This window comes from Argopecten irradians, chromosome 9 (assembly GCF_041381155.1).
Source record: "Argopecten irradians isolate NY chromosome 9, Ai_NY, whole genome shotgun sequence".
Taxonomy (NCBI): domain Eukaryota; kingdom Metazoa; phylum Mollusca; class Bivalvia; order Pectinida; family Pectinidae; genus Argopecten; species Argopecten irradians.
The window spans coordinates 9,414,284-9,438,697 of NC_091142.1; the positions used below are offsets into that span (position 1 = coordinate 9,414,284).

The following is a 24,414-nucleotide window of genomic DNA, read 5'->3' on the forward strand; positions in this document are numbered from 1 at the left end:
GTTAACCATAGCCTTCAATTTTATGACTGATTCATAGTCGAGGAAACCCCTCCTCCTCTTCCCCCCTCCACTCGGCATACTCCTTCTTATAAACGTCATCGTCGCCGTTCCTATCCTCCTCCTCATCATTTTCATTCTTCCCATATACTTCATCGTCAACCTCCTTTGCGCTTGTCATCGTTCTCATCAATAGCATCCTCATCCATAATTTCCTTGTCACTTCAACGACGTCATCGTCGACAACAACAAATAATTTTATTAAACAACAGCATCGATCATCGTCGTCGTCGTCATCGTCATCGTCATCATCATCATCATCATCATCATCATCATCATCATCATCATCATCATCATCATCATCATCATCATCATCATCATCATCATCATCATCATCATCATCATCATCATCATCATCATCATCATCATCATCATCATCATCATCATCATCATCATCATCATCATCATCATCATCATCATCATCATCATCATCATCATCATCATCATCATCAACAACAAATAACATCATCATCATCATCATCATCATCATCATCATCATCATCATCATCATCATCATCATCATCATCATCATCATCATCATCATCATCATCATCATCATCATCATTATCATCGTCGTCGTCGCTGTCGTCATCGTCGACAACAACAAATAACAACATCATCATCATCATCATCATCATCATCATCATCATCATCATCATCAACATCATCATCATAATAATCATCATAATTAATCTCTAAGCCAGCCAAAGATCACATCTTCTTTAACGTCTACATGACTCCATCTATTACTGGACTTTGTCTTACTGACTCAACTCAGTGTTCTGTCGGCTTAGAAGCGTACGTTATTATACCAATTTTACTGCTTATCAACCAATTACAGTCAGTACGTATACATAATGGTCGTGTCGGTGGTCTCAGGAGGGGTCATGTAGGAATGTATTAATCACAAGCGGGTTGTGCCAGAATGCAAGTTCACAATTCGGGGACTGTGTGGAAAGGTATTTCTGATTCGATGCTGCACTACAGAAAGTGGTCATGAGAGGTTGTGTTTGATGGAATGTACTACGGAGTTGTGTGTAGATGAAGTTAGATAAAACCTAAATATAACTTCGTCTGAGAGTAAATAGTTCGGTATTTTTGTGGACGTGTGTGTTTGTAGATACGCCCCCTAGCTCTGAGTATATAATGTACCTTGTATAGAATACTTCCCTATATCTACACTACGTCCGGATCGTTACTTCGCGGGGTATTCGTGATAATAAAACCTTACATAACTTCAAAAGGAAATATTTTTTGTGTGCATGATACAATATGTCTTCTCCACTGCTAGGTGTAAAATCCATATTTCCTAAACACCCACTGCTATGTATGTATTGTGTAAACTGCATTCACAGCGAATTTCGTCGTCAGTAAAATTATCTGATCTCCTCTTAGGAATGTTGTGTACTAACAGTGACGTATCAATGCACTTTTATACCGCGTGTACATTTGTAATATATCTTACATAGGTATATAAAAGCTGTGTAGTACACCAGACTATATAATCCATATCCCTATATGGCTTTACTACATTATATGTGTATACAGTGTACGAATGTAAATAAAAGGTCTTATAGGCTCATGGGCGAGTTATTATGTTCATACCAGGTCACTACACTCTCGTATAGAGCGTGCTCCATCCCCGAGAGAGAAATATATATTTTACATGATTGACTTAAAGATGACCACCACAGATAAAGGACTGACAGTCAAGGTCATGTGATATGACCTTGACCTTGTTAAGTCTGTACACAGTTGCTGGCCGAGCCTCGGTGCATTCCCAATCGCGACATCTCCGAGTAATTTCCGTCAAGTAATTTCCGAAGATTGCCGGAAATTTCTCCGAGGGGATTCGATTGATTGTATTCCCTGTCTTTTCCGTAATCGTTCAACCTAAATTTGTAACTTGCTGTAACAAACTACATATAATTATTACTTTAATGATATCTATGTGTGGCTGTGAAATCTAATAATGAACCTCGTTTATAATAACGACAGACATTTACAACCTTAGAAGGATTCAGTTGTAATATCGCTGCTCCGGTTGGTTGAATGCCAAGAATGTGTCTATACTGTGACATCTAACACCTGGGCTGTACACCACATTAACAGACACTTGTATATCCGTCCCTCATGACGCCAATCCAATGAGACACATAACTAACGTCACACATGCTGTCCATTCAAAGGACGGGGGTAGAGGGGGAAGTATCGGACACGATTCAATAGTCTTGTGCCTCATCGGTACTCTAGGGGCATAGTGACAGTAACTGCAACTCCCGGACCGAGGACGAGACTCCTGATTAATGACAGTGATAGTAACCCCTGGGGTATCGAGGTTTATGACGGTGATAGTAACCCCTGGACTATCGAGGCTTATGACGGTGATAGTAACCCCTGGATAATCGAGGTTTATGACGGTGATAGTAACCCCTGGATAATCGAGGTTTATGACAGTCATAGTAACCCCTGGACTATCGAGGTTTATAGCGGTGATAGTAACCCCTGGAGTATCGAGGTTTATGACAGTGATAATAACCCCTGGACTATTGAGGTTTATGGCAGTGAAAGTAGCACCTACACTATCGAGGATGATACTTCTCAACAATGATTGTGATAGTATACCGTGGAGTATCGAGAATGATAATGACAGTGATAGTAACCCCTGGAGATCGGGGATGATACAACTTATTACATTTTAACAGAAGTACAGAAAAGTGTGAAGAGAATCAGAGACATAACCACACACACCATAAGATAACATCCAGGCTAAAACAAAGGCACACTGAGACTCGAACACCACACCACCGGACGCTAGACCAGACTGACGCTATGACAACCATTTGACGTTTCTGAGGTATTCGACATCTCCGACCTCCTTTGTTACTATGACGTAAATAAATGATCGAGTCCCTCGAGCTCGGCGAATCTAGGCCACACACTTACACACACAATATACATTTTATACATACAACATATCTGGGTGCGTATCAGCTAGTGAAACGATGGTGATCAGGGATGAGTAGGTATATATCAAGCAGTTTAGCAGCACGAGGGAGTGGGGAGGGGGATGCACACGACCCCAGGGTAAGGGGATGACTTGTGCTATCTGCTCCGTTAGAGCGTGAGTAATGTGTTAAACTTTCTGGCCACACAAAGATATCCTGACAGAGAGACTAATGTACATATCGTGTTGGTGTGTTATCATAAACACATCTGGCAGCCCCTATCAACCCCCTCCCTCTATCAACCCCAACTTCCTCCCCTATCTGCCCCAACCTCTTACCAACCCTTTCCCCTATTAACCCCCTCTACCTTTCAATTTCCCCCTCCCAACACCCCTACCCCCAATCAATTCCATTACATCACTCTTGTGACCACTACCCCTACCCTCAGTTACACACGATTACTTCTTTCACTTGCATTTTAAAGTTATGACTCTCATTCGGACAAACAACCCCCTCCATCACTCTTCCCCATACTGAGGCCCAACCTTTAAATATTACTCAGGTCCCCTAACTAAATCCCCGCGTCATCCTATGTCGAGAACGTTTTTTAACTAATTCTCATATTTACTATCCCTAGTCTCCCAGATGAATGGCTTCCTTATCAGACTCCGATCTCTGCCCTACTCCTCTAATTACCTTCATTCCTCACTCAGAGTTCAACCACAAACAGTTGTAATAGCCGCATGTTTCTTAATGGTAAAACTCCGAAATTCCTAGCGATCCAACTCAGTGTTTGGTAGACACGGAAGTCTAGCCATAAAGATAGCTGTGACGTATATGTAGGAATTCCCCGACTATTCTACAGCTTCCCCGAATGGTTTGGCACTAGTTATAATCAAACCTTCCCGAATTAATAGCATGAACGCTTCTTTAAACTGTCCTCGTACAGTAATAACAATATTATAGGTAATATGTAGGTTAATTGAATGGCTATGCCATTGATGCAATTCAGCTGAATTCTCACAAGATTTAATTATAGCGTTAATTATAGCGTTCCACAGCCCTTGCCAAAAAACACTTCAAAATACACTGTTTTGGGTCTAGGTGAAGACTAAGAATGACTCTTTTCGCCCCACTCGCATGTTTTGGTCACTCTTCTTTCTCTTTTACACAGTAAGTAGACGTAAGATTTATCATCTATGGATACTAGGATACACATAAGAACATACAATGTATATAAAACGGACTTATCCTAACACACCTGTGGTAACCTATACATATGCGGTTATTACCTGGATTTCTGATATTTTCAACATAACCTTGATCTTTATAAAATGATACGTATGTTACTCTGTATTTGCATATTACATAATTATATGCCTTTTGCGGGTAGATATCGATGTTGACGTCATTTGTTTGCGAGCGTCATACTTTAAGATGTGTGATTCAGTCATAAATAATGACGTCACAATTAAATACCCATAAAGGAATAACTCTAAAATATGCAATATTGTGACCCTAACATAACACCATATGTGATATAACGGTAATGACCTTGACCTTCTATAACACTCTATATGATATAACAAAACCACATTGGTAACACTGCACGTACTCTATTACTGACCTTGACCCTGTATGACACTGACCTTGACCCTGAATGGCAATTACCTTGACTCTGTATGAAACTGTTATTAACCCTGTATGTGACTACGTGTGGACAACACTTTAATACTGACCTTGGCCCAGTATTAAACTTCATGTGGACAACACTCTTATACTGACCTTGATCCTGTATAACCCTGATCTAGACCCTGTATGACACTACGTGTGAACACCACTCTAATACTGACATATTCTGGCACTGACATTGACCCTTTATGACCATGACCTTGACCATGTATGACAATGACCTTGACCATGTTTGACAATGACCTTGACCCTGTATGACAATGTCATAACCTTGAACCTGTATAACAATGACTTTGAACCTGTATTTCACTTCTTGTGAACAACACCTAATACTGACCTTTATCCTGTAAGACGCTGACCTTGACCATGTATGACACTGACTTTGACCCTGTATGACAATGATCTTGACCCTGTATTGCACTACGTGTGAAAAACACTCTAATATTGACTTTGATCCAGTATGATACTGACCTTGACCCTGTATTGCACTACGTGTGAACAACACTCTAATACTGACCTTTATCCAGTATGACACTGACCTTGACCCTGTATTGTACCACATGTGAACAACACTCTAATACTGACCTTTATCCAGCATGACACTGACTTTGACCCTGTATTGTACCACGCGTGAACAACACTCTAATACTGACCTTTATCCAGTATGACACTGACCTTGACCCTGTATTGTACCACGTGTGAACAACACTCTTATATTAACTTTGATCCTGTATGACACTGACCTTGACCCTGTATGTCACTGACCTTGATTCTGCAAGACATCATGACATACAAAACAGCAGTGAGATTCGACCCTGTTTGACCATACGTCTGACAGCAGTTACCTTGACCCTGAATGATTTCGGAATGGATGGTAACAGAAAATGGTGATTCGTGCTGTTCTTCACCAACAAACTATCAATGTTGCATTTGAATTGGTCAACATGTAATTGAAAATACAAAATTAAAAACAATGCTTTCTTCTGTCGCCGATTGTATTTATTTCTCATAAGCATAACTTATCGCCGTGCATCGTATGCTCTATATTCTAGTGACCTTGACCTTAAGACTGACCATTACAACACTGACCAGCAGATTCACGCGCTAACTCATGCATACGACGGTTATATCTACATTGTATCTATCATTAAAACCATTATACCCTAAACAATGTCTTCATAGAGCAAACTGAAGAGAACTTCCATCAATTCGGGAAATCCTGAAAATTACAAAATCTCTTGAGTTACCTTTTCAATATTTAAAATGAGTAACCCTGCCAATAAAATGGAGGAATGCTAACGCTAACATCGAGTAAGCATATTGAATTCCATTGTACCGAATTACCGTAATTAACGCCCAGGGCGCAAACAAATTGGACTTGATTGTCGCCTTCACGGACAAAACCTCTTCAGGATACTTTCACCTAAAATGAGCTTGACCTGATATTCACATAAATTTGACATGAAAATAAGATTAATTTGGGGAAATATTTAGCTTTTTTGTCCTTTAGTTAAATTGCCATGCATTTTACCGTGATATTGGATAAAAGTGCAGTAGATATTCTATTCTAGAAAGTTCATTGGTATAGAATAGTTGTGGTCAGCTAATACCAATATTGTCACTAAGGGGAGGTGTGGTCAATCTGGACCTGGACACCCCCCTTCCAATATGTCGTATATGTTATGGAGAAAATGACTAAAAAGGGGATTTAAAACGGAGTGGTACTAATAAGTTATTGCAGTTCTTGAGGAGAAAGCCGCTAGGGGAGGCCACTACTTGGAGAAAATGTTCATTCTACAGGAGCGTTTTATATGTGGATGGGCACTGATGGTTTTAAAAGCGTACACATTAGGGGCGTTTAATATGAGGAAGGGGCATATTTATTGGGTCTTTATAGGGGAGAGCACTTATATCGGGAGGGGCTAGAGGAGGGGCTCTCTACGGAAGGGTCTTATAGGGAAACGTACGTATTGGGGAGGGGCTTATAAGGAAAGGCTTATGGGGAGGGACATTTATAAGTAGAGGGATACTTATAGGGAAGTGACAATTACAGGTAGGGGGCGAGTAAAGGGGGAGTAGGGGATGGGCGATAATAGGGGAGGGATGAGTATAGGGGAGTGGCAATTATAGGTAAGGGGCACGTAAAGGGAAGTAGGGGATGGGCGATAATAGGGGAGGGATGAGTATAGGGGGGTGGCAATTATAGGTAAGGGGCGCGTAAGGGGGGGTAGGGGATGGGCGATAATAGGGGAGGGATGAGTATAGGGGGTGGCAATTATAGGTAAGGGGCGCGTACAGGGAGGAGTAGGGGATGGGCGATAATAGGGGAGGGATGAGTGTAGGGGTGGCAATTATAGATAGATAAGGGGCGCGTACAGGGGGGGGGGGGGGTAGGGGAGGGGAGAGTAAAGGGGAGGGGCGCTAATTACGGTGATCATGGTAAATGTGTAATTACTGGCATACATACATAATCTAACGGTTTTTGTTAGTACATAACTACATAACTATCATGATACTAAATTTATTTGATGATAATCTGAACATGACATCTAGCTAACTACGGTAGACAATGGGGAACAGGCGAGAAACCCTCACAGAGAACTTACAACACTTTAAAGATCCGTATATGGTATGTGACATTTTAAAAGCTACAGTTTCGTGTCAGTCATTTGCATAAAATAATGAATTTCACACCTTTTTTTCTTTCTTGCTGTTATAAATCGCGGGATGTTTGATCGACTTCTGAAACTATTCTGTTGATTACACGTTCTGGTAGATATCGATGACGTCATCTTAGTCATTGTAAGGCGGTAGTTCATTGGTCATAAACTGGGGATTTCATTTGATCACTATTTTGACAGCAGAACTTTGATTGGTCGGGATGATCACATTTTATCCAATGACATACTACTACTTTAACCATGCACAGATCACTAGAAGTATATCATGTGATAAAAATTGTCCAATGGCATCAGTTACCTAAATTTTGTGCTTTGGCGTCTAGTAAATATCTCCCATAATTCATAGTATAGTTGGCTCTTCCTATTCCCTCCCTTGTTCGCAATGAAGCAGTCTAAGCACGAGTTCGATGACGTCACATATTTAAATTCTCCAAGTAATCCGCGATGGCGGTCACTCCTTTGTTCAGACTGCCCTGTTGACCGCCCTCCGGACAATGACCAATGACCACCGCCGTTTTAGAAGCTTGCATTGTTATAGATCCCATGTCCTTCTTTTTCGCCATCACAACTTTGTTGTCCTCTTCTCTCAGAAATTGATATTTTATTCCCTCTAGGTATATGCCGCCAGCCTGGAATGGTGTGAAATCCTTGCCTCTAAAAGCCTTGGCAATGTTTGAACACTCATCTGGAGTTGCCCTGCAAGCATTTGGGTGGTCATCTGTCGTCCACTTCGCGGCGCCGTCCAGACCTATAATGCAGACCCGGTCAGCATTTATACCACCAGCGCTGTCCTTACTGTAGGCTCTCAAGTTATCGATGTAGGAATCCCAAGACATTGTAACGTGTATCTGAAATATATAAACTCGGTATTAGTTATGACATTGTAATGTGTATCTGAAATATACAAACTCGGTATTAGTTATGACATTGTAATGTGTATCTGAAATATACAAACTCGGTATTAGTTATGACATTGTAATGTGTATCTGAAATATACAAACTCGGTATTAGTAATGACATTGTAACGTGTATCTGAAACATACAAACTCGATATTAGGTATGGACAATTACAGTAAGACATTGTAACGTGTTTCTGAAACACACAAACTCGGAATCAAGTATGGAAAAGACATTGTAACATATATCTGATATACACAAACTCAGTATTGGGTATGGAAATGACATTGTAACGTGTATCTGAAACACACAAACTCAGTATTGGGTATGAACAATACATTGTAACGTGTATCTGAAACACACAAACTCAGAATTGGGTATGAACAATACATTGTAACGTGTATCTGAAACACACAAACTCGGTATTGGGTATGAAGATGACATTGTAACGTGTATCTGGAACACACAAACTCAGTATTGGGTATGGACATGGCATTGTAACGTGTATCTGGAACATACAAACTCAGTATTGGGTATGGACATGACATTGTAACGTGTATCTGGAACACACAAACTCAGTATTGGGTATGGACAAGACATTGTAACGTGTATCTGGAACATACAAACTCCGTATAGGTATGGACAAGACACTGTTACGTGTATCTGGAACATACAAACTCAGTATTGAGTATGGACAAGACACTGTTACGTGTATCTGGAACACACAAACTCAGTATTGGGTATGGACATGACATTGTAACGTGTATCTTAAACACACAAACTCAGTATTGGGTATGGACATGACATTGTAACGTGTATCTGGAACACACAAACTCAGTATTGGGTATGGACATGGCATTGTAACGTGTATCTGGAACACACAAACTCAGTATTGGGTATGGACATGACATTGTAACGTGTATCTGGAACACACAAACTCAGTATTGGGTATGGACATGACATTGTAACGTGTATCTGGAACACACAAACTAAGTATTAGGTATGGACAAGACATTGTAACGTGTATCTGGAACACACAAACTCAGTATTGGGTATGGACATGGCATTGTAACGTGTATCTGGAACATACAAACTCAGTATTGGGAATGGACATGACATTGTAACGTGTATCTGAAACACACAAACTCAGTATTGAGTATGGACAAGACACTGTTACGTGTATCTGGAACACACAACCTCAGTATTGGGTATGGACAAGACATTGTAACGTGTATCTCAAACATGCAAACTCAGTATGGGTATGAAAAAGACACTGTCACGTGTATCTTAAACACACAAACTCAGTATTTGGTATGGAAAAGACATTGTAACGTGTATCTGGAACATACAAACTCAGTATGGGTATGAAAAAGACACTGTCACGTGTATCTTAAAAATGCAAACTCAGTATTTGGTATGGATAAGACATTGTAACGTGCATCTGAAACACACAACCTCAGTATTGGGTATGGACAAGACATTGTAACGTGTATCTGGAACATAAAAACTCAGTATTGGGTATGGAAAAGACATTGTAACGTGTATCTGGAACATACAAACTCAGTATTGGGTATGGACAAGACACTGTTACGTGTATCTGAAATATACAAACTCAGTATTGGGAATATGGACATGACATTGTAACGTGTATCTGGAACATACAAACTCAGAATTGGGTATAGACAAGACATTGCATTGTAACGTGTATCTGGAACACACAAACTCAGTATTGGGTATGGAAAAGACATAATAACGTGTATCTCAAACATGCAAACTCAGTATTGGGTATGAAAAGACACTGTCACGTGTATCTAACACCAAACTCAAATTGGTATGAACAATACATTGTAAATCTCAAGTATTGGGTATGAAAAAGACACTGTCACGTGTATCTTAAACATACAAACTCAGTATTGGGTATGGACAAGACATTGTAACGTGTATCTGGAACATACAAACTCAGTATTGGGTATGGACAAGACATTGTAACGTGTATCTGGAACATACAAACTCAGTATTGGGTATGGACAAGACATTGTAACGTGTATCTGGAACATACAAACTCAGTATTGGGTATGGAAAAGACACTGTTACGTGTATCTGGAACATACAAACTCAGTATTGGGTATGGACAAGACATTGTTACGTGTATCTTAAACACACAAACTCAGTATTGGGTATGGACATGACATTGTTAACGTGTATCTGGAACATACAAACTCAGTATTGGGTATGGACATGACATTGTTAACGTGTATCTGGAACACACAAACTCAGTATTGGGTATGGACATGACATTGTAACGTGTATCTGGAACATACAAACTCAGTATTGGGTATGGACATGACATTGTAACGTGTATCTGGAACACACAAACTCAGTATTGGGTATGGACATGACATTGTAACGTGTATCTGAAACACACAAACTCAGTATTGGGTATGGACATGACATTGTAACGTGTATCTGGAACACACAAACTCAGTATTGGGTATGGACATGACATTGTAACGTGTATCTGGAACACACAAACTCAGTATTGGGTATGGACATGACATTGTAACGTGTATCTGGAACATACAAACTCAGTATTGGGTATGGACATGACATTGTAACGTGTATCTTAAACACACAAACTCAGTATTGGGTATGGACATGACATTGTAACGTGTATCTGAAACATACAAACTTAGTATTGGGTATGGACAAGACATTGTAACGTGTATCTGAAACACACAAACTCAGTATTGGGTATGGACATGACATTGTAACGTGTATCTGGAACATACAAACTCAGTATTGGGTATGGACATGACATTGTAACGTGTATCTTAAACACACAAACTCAGTATTGGGTATGGACATGACATTGTAACGTGTATCTGGAACATACAAACTCAGTATTGGGTATGGACAAGACATTGTAACGTGTATCTGGAACATACAAACTCAGTATTGGGTATGGACAAGACATTGTAACGTGTATCTGAAACACACAAACTCAGTATTGGGTATGGACATGACATTGTAACGTGTATCTGGAACATACAAACTCAGTATTGGGTATGGACAAGACATTGTAACGTGTATCTGGAACATACAAACTCAGTATTGGGTATGGACAAGACACTGTTACGTGTATCTGAAACATACAAACTCAGTATTGGGTATGGACAAGACATTGTAACGTGTATCTGAAACACACAAACTCAGTATTGGGTATGAAAAAGACATTGTAACGTGTATCTTAAACATGCAAACTCAGTATTGGGTATGGAAAAAGACACTGTCACGTGTATCTTAAACACACAAACTCAGTATTGGGTATGGACAAGACATTGTAACGTGTATCTGGAACATACAAACTCAGTATTGGGTATGGACAAGACATGTAACTGTACGTGTATCTGGAACACATACAGACTCATTATTTTGGTATGGAAAAGACATTGTAACGTGTATCTGGAACATGCAAACTCAGTATTGGGTATGGACAAGACACTGTTACGTGTATCTGGAACATACAAACTCAGTATTGGGTATGGACATGACATTGTTAACGTGTATCTTAAACACACAAACTCAGTATTGGGTATGGACATGACATTGTAACGTGTATCTGGAAACATACAAACTCAGTATTGGGTATGGACATGACATTGTTACGTGTATCTGGAACACACAACCTCAGTATTGGGTATGGGCAAGACATTGTAATGTGTATCAGGAACATACAAACTCAGTATTGGGTATGGACATTGACATTGTTACGTGTATCTTAAAACACACAAACTCAGTATTGGGTATGGATATGGCATTGTAACGTGTATCTGGAACACACAAACTCAGTATTAGGTATGGACAAGACATTGTAACGTGTATCTGAAACACACAAACTCGGTATGGGTATGAAGATGACATTGTAACGTGTATCTGGAACATACAAACTCGGTATTGGGTATGGACATGACATTGTAACGTGTATCTGGAACATACAAATTCAGTATTGGGTATATGAAAGACATTGTAACGTGTATCTTAAAACACACAACATCAGTATTGGGTATGGACAATGACATTGTAACGTGTATCTGGAACATACAAACTCAGAATTGGGTTATGAAAAGACATTGTAACGTGTATCTGAAAACACACAAACTCAGTATTGGGTATGGACAAGACACTGTTACGTGTATCTGGAAACACACAAACTCAGTATTGGGTATGGACATGACATTGTACGTGTATCTTAAACACACAAACTCAGTATTGGGTATTGGACATGACATTGTAACGTGTATCTGGAACATACAAACTCAGTATTGGGTATGGACAAGACACTGTTACGTGTATCTGAACACACAAACTCAGTATTGGGTATGGACAAGACACTGTTAACGTGTATCTGGAACATACAAACTCAGAATTGGGTATGGACATGACATTGTAACGGGTATCTGAAACATACAAACTCAGTATTGGTATTAGTAATGACATTGTAACGTGTATCTGAAACATACAAACTCGATATTAGGTATGGACAATTACAGTAAGACATTGTAACGTGTATCTGAAACACACAAACTCGTATTGGGTATGGAAAAGACATTGTAACGTGTATCTGAAACATACAAACTCAGTATTGGGTATGGACATGACATTGTAACGTGTATCTGAAACACACAAACTAAGTATTAGGTATGGACAAGACATTGTAACGTGTATCTCAAACATGCAAACTCGGTATTGGGTATGAACATGACATTGTAACGTGTATCTGGAACATACAAACTCAGAATTGGGTATGGACATGACATTGTAACGTGTATCTGAAACACACAAACTCAGTATTGGGTATGGAAAAGACATAATAACGTGTATCTCAAACATGCAAACTCAGTATGGGTATGAAAAAGACACTGTCACGTGTATCTTAAAAATGCAAACTCAGTATTGGGTATGAAAAAGACACTGTCATGTGTATCTTAAAAATGCAAACTCAGTATTTGGTATGGATAAGACATTGAACGTGCATATGAAACACACAAACCTCAGTATTGGGTATGGACAATACATTGTAACGTGTATCTGAAACACACACAAACCCATTTTGGGTATGGACAAGACATTTCAACGAGTATCTGGAACATACAAAATCATTATTGGGTATGTACAAGACACTGTTACGTGTATCTGAAATATACAAACAGTATTGGGTATGGACAAGACATTGTAACGTGTATCTTAAACACACAAACTCAGTATTGGGTATGGACATGGCATTGTAACGTGTATCTGAAACACACAAACTCAGTATTGGGTATGGACAAGACATTGTAACGTGTATCTGAAAACACACAAACTCAGTATGGGTATGGACAAGACCTTTCAACGTGTATCTGGAACATACAAACTCAGTATTGGGTATGGATATGACATTGTCACGTGTATCTTAAACACACAAACAAACTCAAACCAGTATTGGGTATGGAAAAGACATTGTAACGTGTATCTGGAACATACAAACTCAGTATTGGGTATGGAAAAAGACATTGTTACGTGTATCTGGAACATACAAACTCAGTATTGGGTATGAAAAAGACATTGTAACGTGTATCTGAACATATACAAACTCAGTATTGGGTATGGATAGACATTTAACGTGTATCTGGAACATACAAACTCAGTATTGGGTATGGACATGGCATTTAACGTGTATCTGGAACATGCAATCTCAGTATTGCGTATGAACATGACATTGTAACGTGTATCTGGAAACATACAAACTCAGTATTGGGTATGGACATGACATTGTAACGTGTATCTGGAACATACAAACTCAGTATTGGTAATGGACATGACATTGTAACGTGTATCTGGAACATACAAACTCAGTATTGACGTATGAACATGACATTGTAACGTGTATCTGGAACACACACAAACTCATATATTGGGTATGGCATAAGACATATTAACGTGTATCTCCCTTACGAAACATGCACAAACTCAGTATTGGGTATGAAAAAGACACTGAAAAGTATCACGTGTATGAAACTTGAAAATTGGGTATAGACAAGACACATTGTAAGTGTATCTGAAACACACAAACTCAGTATTGGGTATGGAAAAGACATTGTAACGTGTATCTCAAATACAAACTCCGTATAGGTATGGACAAGACACTGTCACGTGTATCTGGAACACACAAACTCAGTATTGGGTATGGACAAGACATTGTAACGTGTATCTGGAACATACAAACTCCGATATAGTGTATGGACAAGACACTGTTACGTGTATCTGGAACATACAACCTCAGTATTGGGTATGGACAAGACATTGTAACGTGTATCTGGAACATACAAACTCCGTATGGGTATGGACAAGACACTGTTACGTGTATCTGGAACATACAACCTCAGTATTGGGTATGGACAAGACATTGTAACGTGTATCTGGAACATACAAACTCAGTATTGGGTATGGACATGAGACATTGTAACGTGTATCTGGAACATACAAACTCTGTATTGGGTATGGACAAGACATTGTAACGTGTATCTGGAAACACACAAACTCAGTATTGGGTATGGACATGACATTGTAACGTGTATCTGGAAACACACAAACTCAGTATTGGGAATGGACATGACATTGTAACGTGTATCTGGAACATACAAACTCAGTATTGGGTATGGACATGACATTGTAACGTGTATCTGGAACATACAAACTCAGTATTGGGTATGGACATGACATTGTAACGTGTATCTGGAAACACACAAAACTCAGTATATTGGGTATGGACATGACATTGTAACGTGTATCTGGAACACACAAACTCAGTATTGGGTATGGACATGACATTGTAACGTGTATCTGGAACATACAAACTCAGTATTGGGTATGGACATGACATTGTAACGTGTATCTGGAACACACAAACTCAGTATTGGGTATGGACATGACATTGTAACGTGTATCTGAAACACACAAACTAAGTATTAGGTATGGACAAGACATTGTAACGTGTATCTGGAACATACAAACTCAGTATTGGGTATGGACATGACATTGTAACGTGTATCTGGAACATACAAACTCAGTATTGGGTATGGACATGACATTGTAACGTGTATCTGGAACACACAAACTCAGTATTGGGTATGGACAAGACATTGCATTGTAACGTGTATCTGGAACACACAAACTCAGTATTGGGTATGGAAATGACATTGTAACGTGTATCTGATAAACATACACAAAACATCAGTATTGGGTATGGAAAAGACATAAATAATAACGTGTATCTCAAACATGCAAACTCAGTATGGGTATGAAAAAGACACTGTCACGTGTATCTTAAAAATGCAAACTCAGTGTTGAGTATGGAAAAGACATTGTAACGTGTATCTGGAACATACAAACTCCGTATAGGTATGGACAAGACACTGTAACGTGTATCTGGAACACACAACCTCAGTATTGGGTATGGACAAGACATTGTAACGTGTATCTGGAACATACAAACTCCGTAAAGGTATGGACAAGACACTGTTACGTGTATCTGGAACATACAACCTCAGTATTGGGTATGAACATGACATTGTAACGTGTATCTGGAACATACAAACTCAGTATTGGGTATGGACATGACATTGTAACGTGTATCTGGAACATACAAACTCAGTATTGGGTATGGACATGACATTGTAACGTGTATCTGGAACACACAAACTCAGTATTGGGTATGGACATGACATTGTAACGTGTATCTGAAACACACAAACTCAGTATTGGGTATGGACAAGACACTGTTACGTGTATCTTAAACACACAAACTCAGTATTGGGTATGGACATGACATTGTAACGTGTATCTGAAACATACAAACTCAGTATTGGGTATGGACATGACATTTAACGTGTATCTGGAACATGCAATCTCAGTATTGCGTATGAACATGACATTGCAACGTGTAGCTGAAACATTCAGACTTCTCTCTTTGCATTATATATTTGGTTTTATCCGCTATGTGTAATACTTTTACAGTATATATTATAGAGTTGTCTCCCTTACGAGTAGTATCCACTGTGACGCCATTATTTTGTGAGCGAAATTCACGTCGATTTTTCTGAAAAGTATTACGTTACATTCTGAAACATTTGACGTTAAAATGAATACCTACCCGCAAGGGCAGATAACTCTGTATGATGCAAATCTAGATCGCGGAACCCGTCTTTAAATACAAAGGTAATGGAGAAAAACGATCAAGCTATCACGTGACTTTCTTTAATAAGTACATCTCATAATACAGTGCGTCACGCAATTATGAAGTCGGTGAAGGTCTTGTGGAGTACTGAGCAATATCTTAAGATACAGAGTTACACACGCATACATCGCCTTATCAAATGAAAATCCTAGCTGAATTATTTTCTCTGTTCAATCGATAGAATCTAACAATTTAAAATATTTATACGACGATCACGAGACAGTCGGGCAGGTGACTAGAAATGACTTCATCCAGGTAGTACCCTTCCAGTGCAATCGCATCACCTCGGAGAAATTTCCGGCAATCTTCGTAAAATATTTCGAAGATTGCCGGAAATTACTCCGAGATGTCGCGATTGCCTACCAGAAGTGTGTTCTATATTTGTAGATTAGAGTTATCTGCTTCCGGTTATGCGTTAATTTCCTATATATTTTCAGGGAAAATCACCTGAGTTTCAATCACAAATGCAATACATACCCCCAAGGTCAGATGACTCTGTAAATTCCAGGAAAAAATATAATAAAAGCCAGCGCTACGCCAAGGAAAGCAAAATGCAGTAGCTCGGGGTCATGACAAAACAAGAAGAATTTTGATATTTTTTTGTCATTTTGATCTCTTTTGATCACGTACTCGCACCCTGTATGCTTGAGCCCTTATAATTCGCATTTTTCATTGACTTTTGACCATAAAAAATTTCGAAAATAAATCAATTCGGTTAAGTGGTTTTGGAGAAGAAGTCTAAAATATAAAATTGTTTACGGACGGACTACAAAATCAGGGTGATTAGATTAGGTCAGTTGGGACTAATCACTTCGAACTTATAAATGAATCATCTGCGTTCGGTAAGGTTAAAATACCTTTTTAAGTTTGCAATGAAAATGTAAATTTTTCAATCATGCTGTGTAATGTTCTCTACCTCGATTTTTGATTTTGACCTCTTAAACGTAAAATGGTAAATTACGGCACTCTGGTGGGCCCATAATTATATAAACTCTAAGTAATTCTCAGATCCATGTGCCTTATAGTATCTCAGGGTAAAACTTGAGACAACTGAAGACACAGGTAATCTAATCATTTTGGGCACGTCAGTGGAATTACATATTGGTACAATGTGGTTGACTATGTGACTTAGAAGTTGGGCGTTGCTCTCTGTATAATCTTCAAAGGAAATCTCTTCAGGCCAGTTATTGGTCAGTTTTTTTCTCCTGAACTGCCTCCAATTTTACTTTGAGATAGTCAAGGGGTGAATACATCGTTAGTGATAGTAACCCCTGGAGTATCAGAAAGGCTGATCTGGACACCAAAATGTAAATATTTAGTTATGTCATAGACACACGTGTGTAGCGTTTTTGTGTGTGTGGGTGTGTGTGTGAGTGTGTGTGTGTGTGAGAGAGTGTGTGTGTGTGTTTTTAATATAACCTGTTAGTTTGACCCTCATTTTGTTTGCATTGTCAGATATTCTTTAAAATAGTAGGCCAAACTGAATCGATAATAAACAAAATCGGATAAAAACTCTCATATCTGACAGAGTTATCCCGCCGTTGCTGAACTGCCTCGTGATTAACCAAAATTTTGTACTCAGGTTGGGATACATGCATCCCCAATACTACAGGGGTTCCGATCACTTACGATCTCTACACCTCTGGACTATCTGATAGTAAAATTAGAGACAGTTCAGCGGCAAACAGCTGAACAAATCACAGGCCAACAAAGATTACATTTGAAGATAATAGCCCAACATCAAAGCCACACAGCCAACCCCAGTGTACCATTATACAGCTCTTTTGATGTACATCAAAGGACTAAATTACCTGTTCTGTTCTATAGAGATCGTAGCGAATCGGAAACCCTGGAGTATAGGGGATGAAATTCATGTATCCCTTCCCATCTAATAGTCTTATTACCTCAGACCCTGTACCGGAAACTTTTTCACGAAATCTCCACTCCTGGGATTAGGAGCACTTTTTCCGACATAACAAGGCTTACAGGAAACTAAGAACTTCCCCATTTGGTTCTATTTCAAGAAAAAACACGAAAGATTAAAATCTAAAATTTGTCACAGTTCAGGGGAAATTCTGTTCTTCCTGTATCGGAGTAATGTCGAGGTACGACCGAGGAAACCGGAAACTCAACTTTCCCGCTCCTAACGTTAGATTAGTGATATACTTCCGGTAATGGAGGGAAAATTAGTTTATCTCCTGGTGCACGTGTTGTTATGCTTCCGATACAAGGTCACTTGAAGGACTTACACATGAGAAAAAGTGAAATCGAATAGCGATAGGATAGTTATTATCATGGTTATGCTAACTCGACAGTTTTAGTTCATAATTCATTAGCGTTTGTTTTCACTTTGACCACAGGGGTTTGTTTTGATAAGTATTGGAAATAAAAATAATAAAGTTTATATATTTATCATTTTTCATTACTTTATCATTACAACTCTGTGTTTTGATTAAAGAGCTATAACTATTAAGTAGTAGTTTACCGCTTCCTGCTAGACTGGCCACCAGACCCTAAGTTTATATTGATATGATTTTTTAAACATATTTCAAATTCAAGATTATATCCCCTAGTTTGAAACTTAGTCTAGATTTCAATAATTTAGAGAACAAGAGGCCCATGGGCCTTCATGGTCATCTGACTATTGGCACAATACAACATAGTCGTTTAAAGATTTTAGCCTATTTGACCCCAATGACCTTGAATGAAGATCAAGTTCATTCTATTGAACAAACTTGGTAGCACTTTTCCCCCAGCATACCACAGGCCCAATATGAGTACCCTGAGCCTTTCAGTTCTTGAGAGGAAGTCGTTTAAAGATCTTAGCCTATTTGACCCCTGTGACCTTGAATGAAGATCAGGGTCAATCACTTAGAACAAATTTAGCAGCGCTTAATCCCAGTATCCCACAGGTCTTATATTAGTTATTCATTAGAAGTCGTTTTAAAGATTTGAGCCGAATTGACACATTTCACCTTGGATGAAGATCAAGGTCTTTCATTTGAACAAACTTGGTAGCCCTTCGTCCCGGCATGCCACAGGCCCAATATGGGTACCCTTGACCTTTAGGTTCTTGAAGAAGTCGTTTGAAGATTTTAGCCTATATGACCAATGTGACCTTGAATGAAGATCAAGGTCAATCACTTGAACAAATTTGGCAGCGCTTAATCCCAGTATGCCACAGGCCCGCAGGCCTCTTATATTAGTTATTCATAAGAAGTCGTTTTAAAGATTTGAGCCGAATTGACCCCTGTGACCTTGAATGAAGGTCAATGTCATTCATATGACCAAACTTAGTAGCCCTTCATCCCGGCATGCCACAGGCCCACTATAAGGTATCTAGGCCTCTTAGTTATTCACAAGAAGTTGATAAAAGATTTTAGCCTATTTGACACATGTGGCCTTGAATGAAGATCAAGGTCATTCATTTGAACAAACTTGGTAGCCTTTCTTCCCAGCATGCCGCAGGCCCAATATGGGTACCCTTGACCTTTTGATTCTTTAAGAAGTCGTTAGGATTTTAGCATATTTGACCCATTTGACATTGAATGAAGGTCAAGGTCATTTATTTGAATAAACTGGGTAGCCCTTCAGCCAAGCATGATACTGTCCCAATATGAGTACTCTCGGCCTTTTGGTTCTCGAGAAAAAATAGTTTAAAGATTTTAGCCTGTTTGACGCCTATAACCTTGAATAAAGGTCAAGGTCATTCATTTAAACAAACTTGGTAGCCCTTTCTCCCAGCATACTACAGGCCAAATATCAGTACCATTGATTTTAGATTATTTAGAAGAATGAACAGTTTATGCACAGCGGACGAAGACGGACGATGCATGGTGACAATATGTCGTCTTGACCCTTTGGGTTAGATGACCATATATACAAGAGATCCCAGAGGGATCTTGGTGCCCACCAATGAGTAATCTATGTCTGACGATGGAAAGAGTGATCTTTTCACTGCTTTTAAAACTTTTGCAAACATACTACATATAAAATTTGAGACAGATCGCTTCAGTACTTTCTGAGAAACAGCAGTAACAAACTTCAATTATCAAAATCCAAAATGGCTCCTTGGCAGCCATCTTGTTGGTCGATCGGTCCGAAATCGAAATATGCACAACATGGGCCCTATGGGAACCTATATATGAAATTTGAGACAGATACATTCTATACTTTCTGAGAAATAGCGATAACAATCTTTAACTATCGAAATCCAAGATGGCTGCCTGGCGGCCATCTTGTTGTCCAATCGGTCCAAAAACGCAATATGCACAACTAGAGCCCTAGGGGAACCTACATATGAAATTTGAGAAAGATTCCTTCAGTACTTTGTGAGATATAGCGATAACAAACTTTAAGTATCAAAATCCAAGATGGCTGCCTGGCGGCCATCTTGTTGTCCAATCGGTCCAAAACGCAATATGCACAACTAGAGCCCTAGGGGAACCTACATATGAAATTTGAGAAAGATTCCTTCAGTACTTTGTGAGATATAGCGATAACAAACTTTAAGTATCAAAATCCAAGATGGCTGCCTGGCGGCCATCTTGTTGACCGATCGGTCCCAAAACGCAATATGCACAACTAGGGCCCTAGGGGAACCTACATATGAAATTTGAGAAAGATCCATTCAGTCCTTTGTGAGAAATAGGGATAACAAACTTTAAGTATCAAAATCCAAGATGGATGCCTGGCTGCCATCTTGTTGACCGATTGGTCCCAAACTGCAATATCCACAACTAGGGCCCTAGGGGAACCTACATATGAAATGTGAGAAAGATCCCATCAGGACTTTCTGAGAAATAGCGATTTGATGATGGTGGGCTAAAAATGTGAGAAGTATGAGAACGATCCTTTTAGCACTTTCTGGGGTTCTCACAAAGTTTTTTGATTGATGGTTGAAAATTAATAATAGGTGGTTGGGGGTCACAGGTCCCCATGGTTGCCAATACTTATTTCTGACAAAAATAGCCGGTTGTAAACAAGGAAATAGACGTCTGTTTTTGCCGGCAACCGGCTTTTAACGGGAACCCTGCACAGGGTTGTTAAGTTGAAGATATTTAGAAGGTACCTCCATGGCTCAATATTCTTGCTGGTGTTCATTGCCTCGTATGGGCAAGCCTCACAGAAAAAACAACTCCTTTTTTTTTTTTTTAATGTTTAGATAATGTTTATGCTGAAATATGTTGGTCTATATTCGTATTAAGGAAATAATAGTTAGTGCATGATCATCCTGACTTAAGCTGTACACACAATGGTCTCAAACTTCAGAAAAAATAGCACTTGTGGCAACACCTTATCCCATAGCAAACTTTGTTCATAAAATCTATCACGTTACATAGAAAAGCACTAAGGATGTACAATTTTTTCTGTTACACTGAGCTAGCTAGATGTAAATGAATTGTCTGTTTGCTTAATAATGAAATCTGGAATTCGTCATTATATCATAGGAAACAATTTTGAAAATTTGAGTGTCTATCAAACAGTTTTACTATTGATATGTTCCATACGAACTTCTATGTCAAAATTATGAATTCAATTGACAATTTCTCTCTCTCTCTCTCAAATACCAGTAGTTTCCTGTGCTTTTGTGCAACAAGCAAGAATTCATATTCTAAATGAATAGTTGGAAGTTTCATCTTGAATGTTTCATCATTTTTTTGCAGGAATTTGTCTACAAATTTAACAGCCAATTATACAGTTAATTACAGTAAGCAGCAGACATTTCTACAAAATGGCGGCCTTGCAGTCCACATCATTCCAATCACCGAAGAAGGAGGAATCAGGCATAAGTTCCTCTGGTATCAATACCAGTAGCACAGGAAAGCAATTCTCACTGATCATGAATGAAACCTTCTGTGAACTTTAAATACATCAAAAGAATAATAATCAGAGATAAAAGTTAGATTTGTGTGCGAAATGGTTACTTCATCGATGAGTCAGCATCATCACATAATTATAGCATAGAAACAGCTATCAGGAATTTCCAAAATGTCGTCACATTCCTAAACTCTCCAGGTAATCTGCAATCACAGCAACAGCTTTATTAGTATTACCTTGCTGACCACCCTCAGGACAATGTCCAATTACTATTGCAGTTTTGGAAGCCTGACATGTTACTGCACCATGATCTTTCTTTTTAGCCATAACAACTTTCTTATCTTCTTCTCGGAGAAACTGATATTTCACACCTTCCATTGTAATACCACCTGCCTGACAAGCAGAGAAATCTTTCGCTTTAAAAGACTTTGCAATTTGAGCACATTCCCCAGCATCCAGTTTAAATGCGCAGCTATGGGAATCAGTGGTCCATTTTCCACCTCCGTCTAATCCTATAATGCAGGCCTTGTCTGCATGTGCAGTTCCACTCGAATCCTTACTTTGGGCTACCAGGTTATCAAGATAGGAATCCCAAGACATGATGCTCGTCTGAAAGCAAAAAAAATATTTTTAATTTCAAATAAGCAAATTATGATTAATTACTTAACTGATAAATCCAATACAAGGATAGATAAAACCATGGAAAATTGTTTAATTTGTAATAGCTAGCTCACAGCTATCAAATATACTCTATTGATAAATCTAGGTGCGAGCCCCGGGCCAGATCCATAAAATTCCAAAATGTCCCATAGTTTACATAAAGGGACCCATTGCTTTGAACAAATCAGCTGAATTGTCCCATAGTCTTCAAAACATAGATTTATCACTCTCTTTAACTTTTTTCAATATATATATATATATTTATTTATTATTATATAGCAAATTGTTGAATTTGAAATAGCCCATAACTATCTAACAATATTCTCTAAATCTGTTCTGTATACCGTATTCGATGCAGTAAGTGCCCAGGGTGTTTAAAAAATTGCAAAATGAATAGTGCAATTGATATTGAGGCCTCAAAATACGGTATATAAAATTTCATTCAATATTTCATATCCTTAAATTCAAGATTTCATACAGTACAATTTGCCTGATTCGCCCAATGTTTATAATTCATATTTGTCTAATCTAGATCCCAGTCTAATTATGTATGGTATCTTCCATCTTAATTAATAGTAATTAAAACAGGTGTGTATAAACAGGTCTGTATAATCTGAAACCTAGCTATTTCTACAATGGCCACAGTGATTTTTTTTAATTTGGTTCAGAATAACAGCCCATTTAACTAAAGAAATTCAGTTGTATTTTCCCCAATATTATGTTAATATATCTACAACTCTTGATAATATACATGCTAGACAAAATTAAGTGTTTTCTCAATTCAAAAGGTACACGCCCTCGAAATTATTTATGAAGAAAATCACTGAACTAAGTATTCGGATCACAATTAATATTGAACTCGGTAACATCATATCTCATACACATTATACTGTATATTCTGAATTTAAAGATAGATTTTAAGGATTCATTAAAACATTTTTTATAGAATATCCTTGACCTTAAGTTCTGATTTTTAAATCAAAGGTTTAAATGTTACAACGAACACCATCTGATTTTCTCAAAAAAGAACTTGCATGCAAAATCTCAAAAGTCCACCAATTTTGTTTTTAATTTTGAACTAAACAAGAAATAATCTGCACTGCATCAGTCACTTCATGGATCGTTTTTCTTTGTTACTTTTCCATTTAATTCTATCTATTCTAGTCCCAGGAGTCAGCCTACTATCTTACAACAATCATCCCTAACAACCATCTTCTGATACAACCATCATCTGGTACAACCATCATCTGATACAAATCTCATCTGGAACAACCATCATCTGGTACAACCATCATCTGGCACAACTATCATCTGGTACAACCATCATCTGGTACAACCATCATCTGGCACAACTATCATCTGGTACAACCATCATCTGGCACAA

The 24,414-nt window shown here is 38.6% G+C and overlaps 2 protein-coding genes across 3 annotated transcripts in view; both read right to left on the reverse strand.

Moving 5' to 3' along the window:
• Nucleotides 1-5,674: 5,674 nt before the first annotated feature.
• LOC138331372 (profilin-like) overlaps nt 5,675-24,414 on the reverse strand; it is a 32,691-nt gene continuing 13,951 nt past the window's right edge. For both annotated transcript variants that reach the window (XM_069278943.1, XM_069278944.1), the window contains one exon: nt 5,675-8,226. In XM_069278943.1, coding sequence (XP_069135044.1) covers nt 7,792-8,214 — 423 coding nt within the window. In that variant the 5' untranslated portion in view covers nt 8,215-8,226 and the 3' untranslated portion in view covers nt 5,675-7,791. The remainder of the gene's footprint in view (nt 8,227-24,414) is intronic.
• On the reverse strand, nt 22,548-22,970 carry LOC138331409 (profilin-like). Its single transcript, XM_069279008.1, has one exon. It carries the CDS (start codon nt 22,968-22,970, stop codon nt 22,548-22,550), a length of 423 nt encoding a protein of 140 aa, XP_069135109.1.

Excerpts from the sequence above, each read along its gene's own strand:
- LOC138331409 (XM_069279008.1), bottom strand. The coding sequence starts at position 22,970 with ATGTCTTGGGATTCCTATCTTGATAACCTGGTAGCCCAAAGTAAGGAT.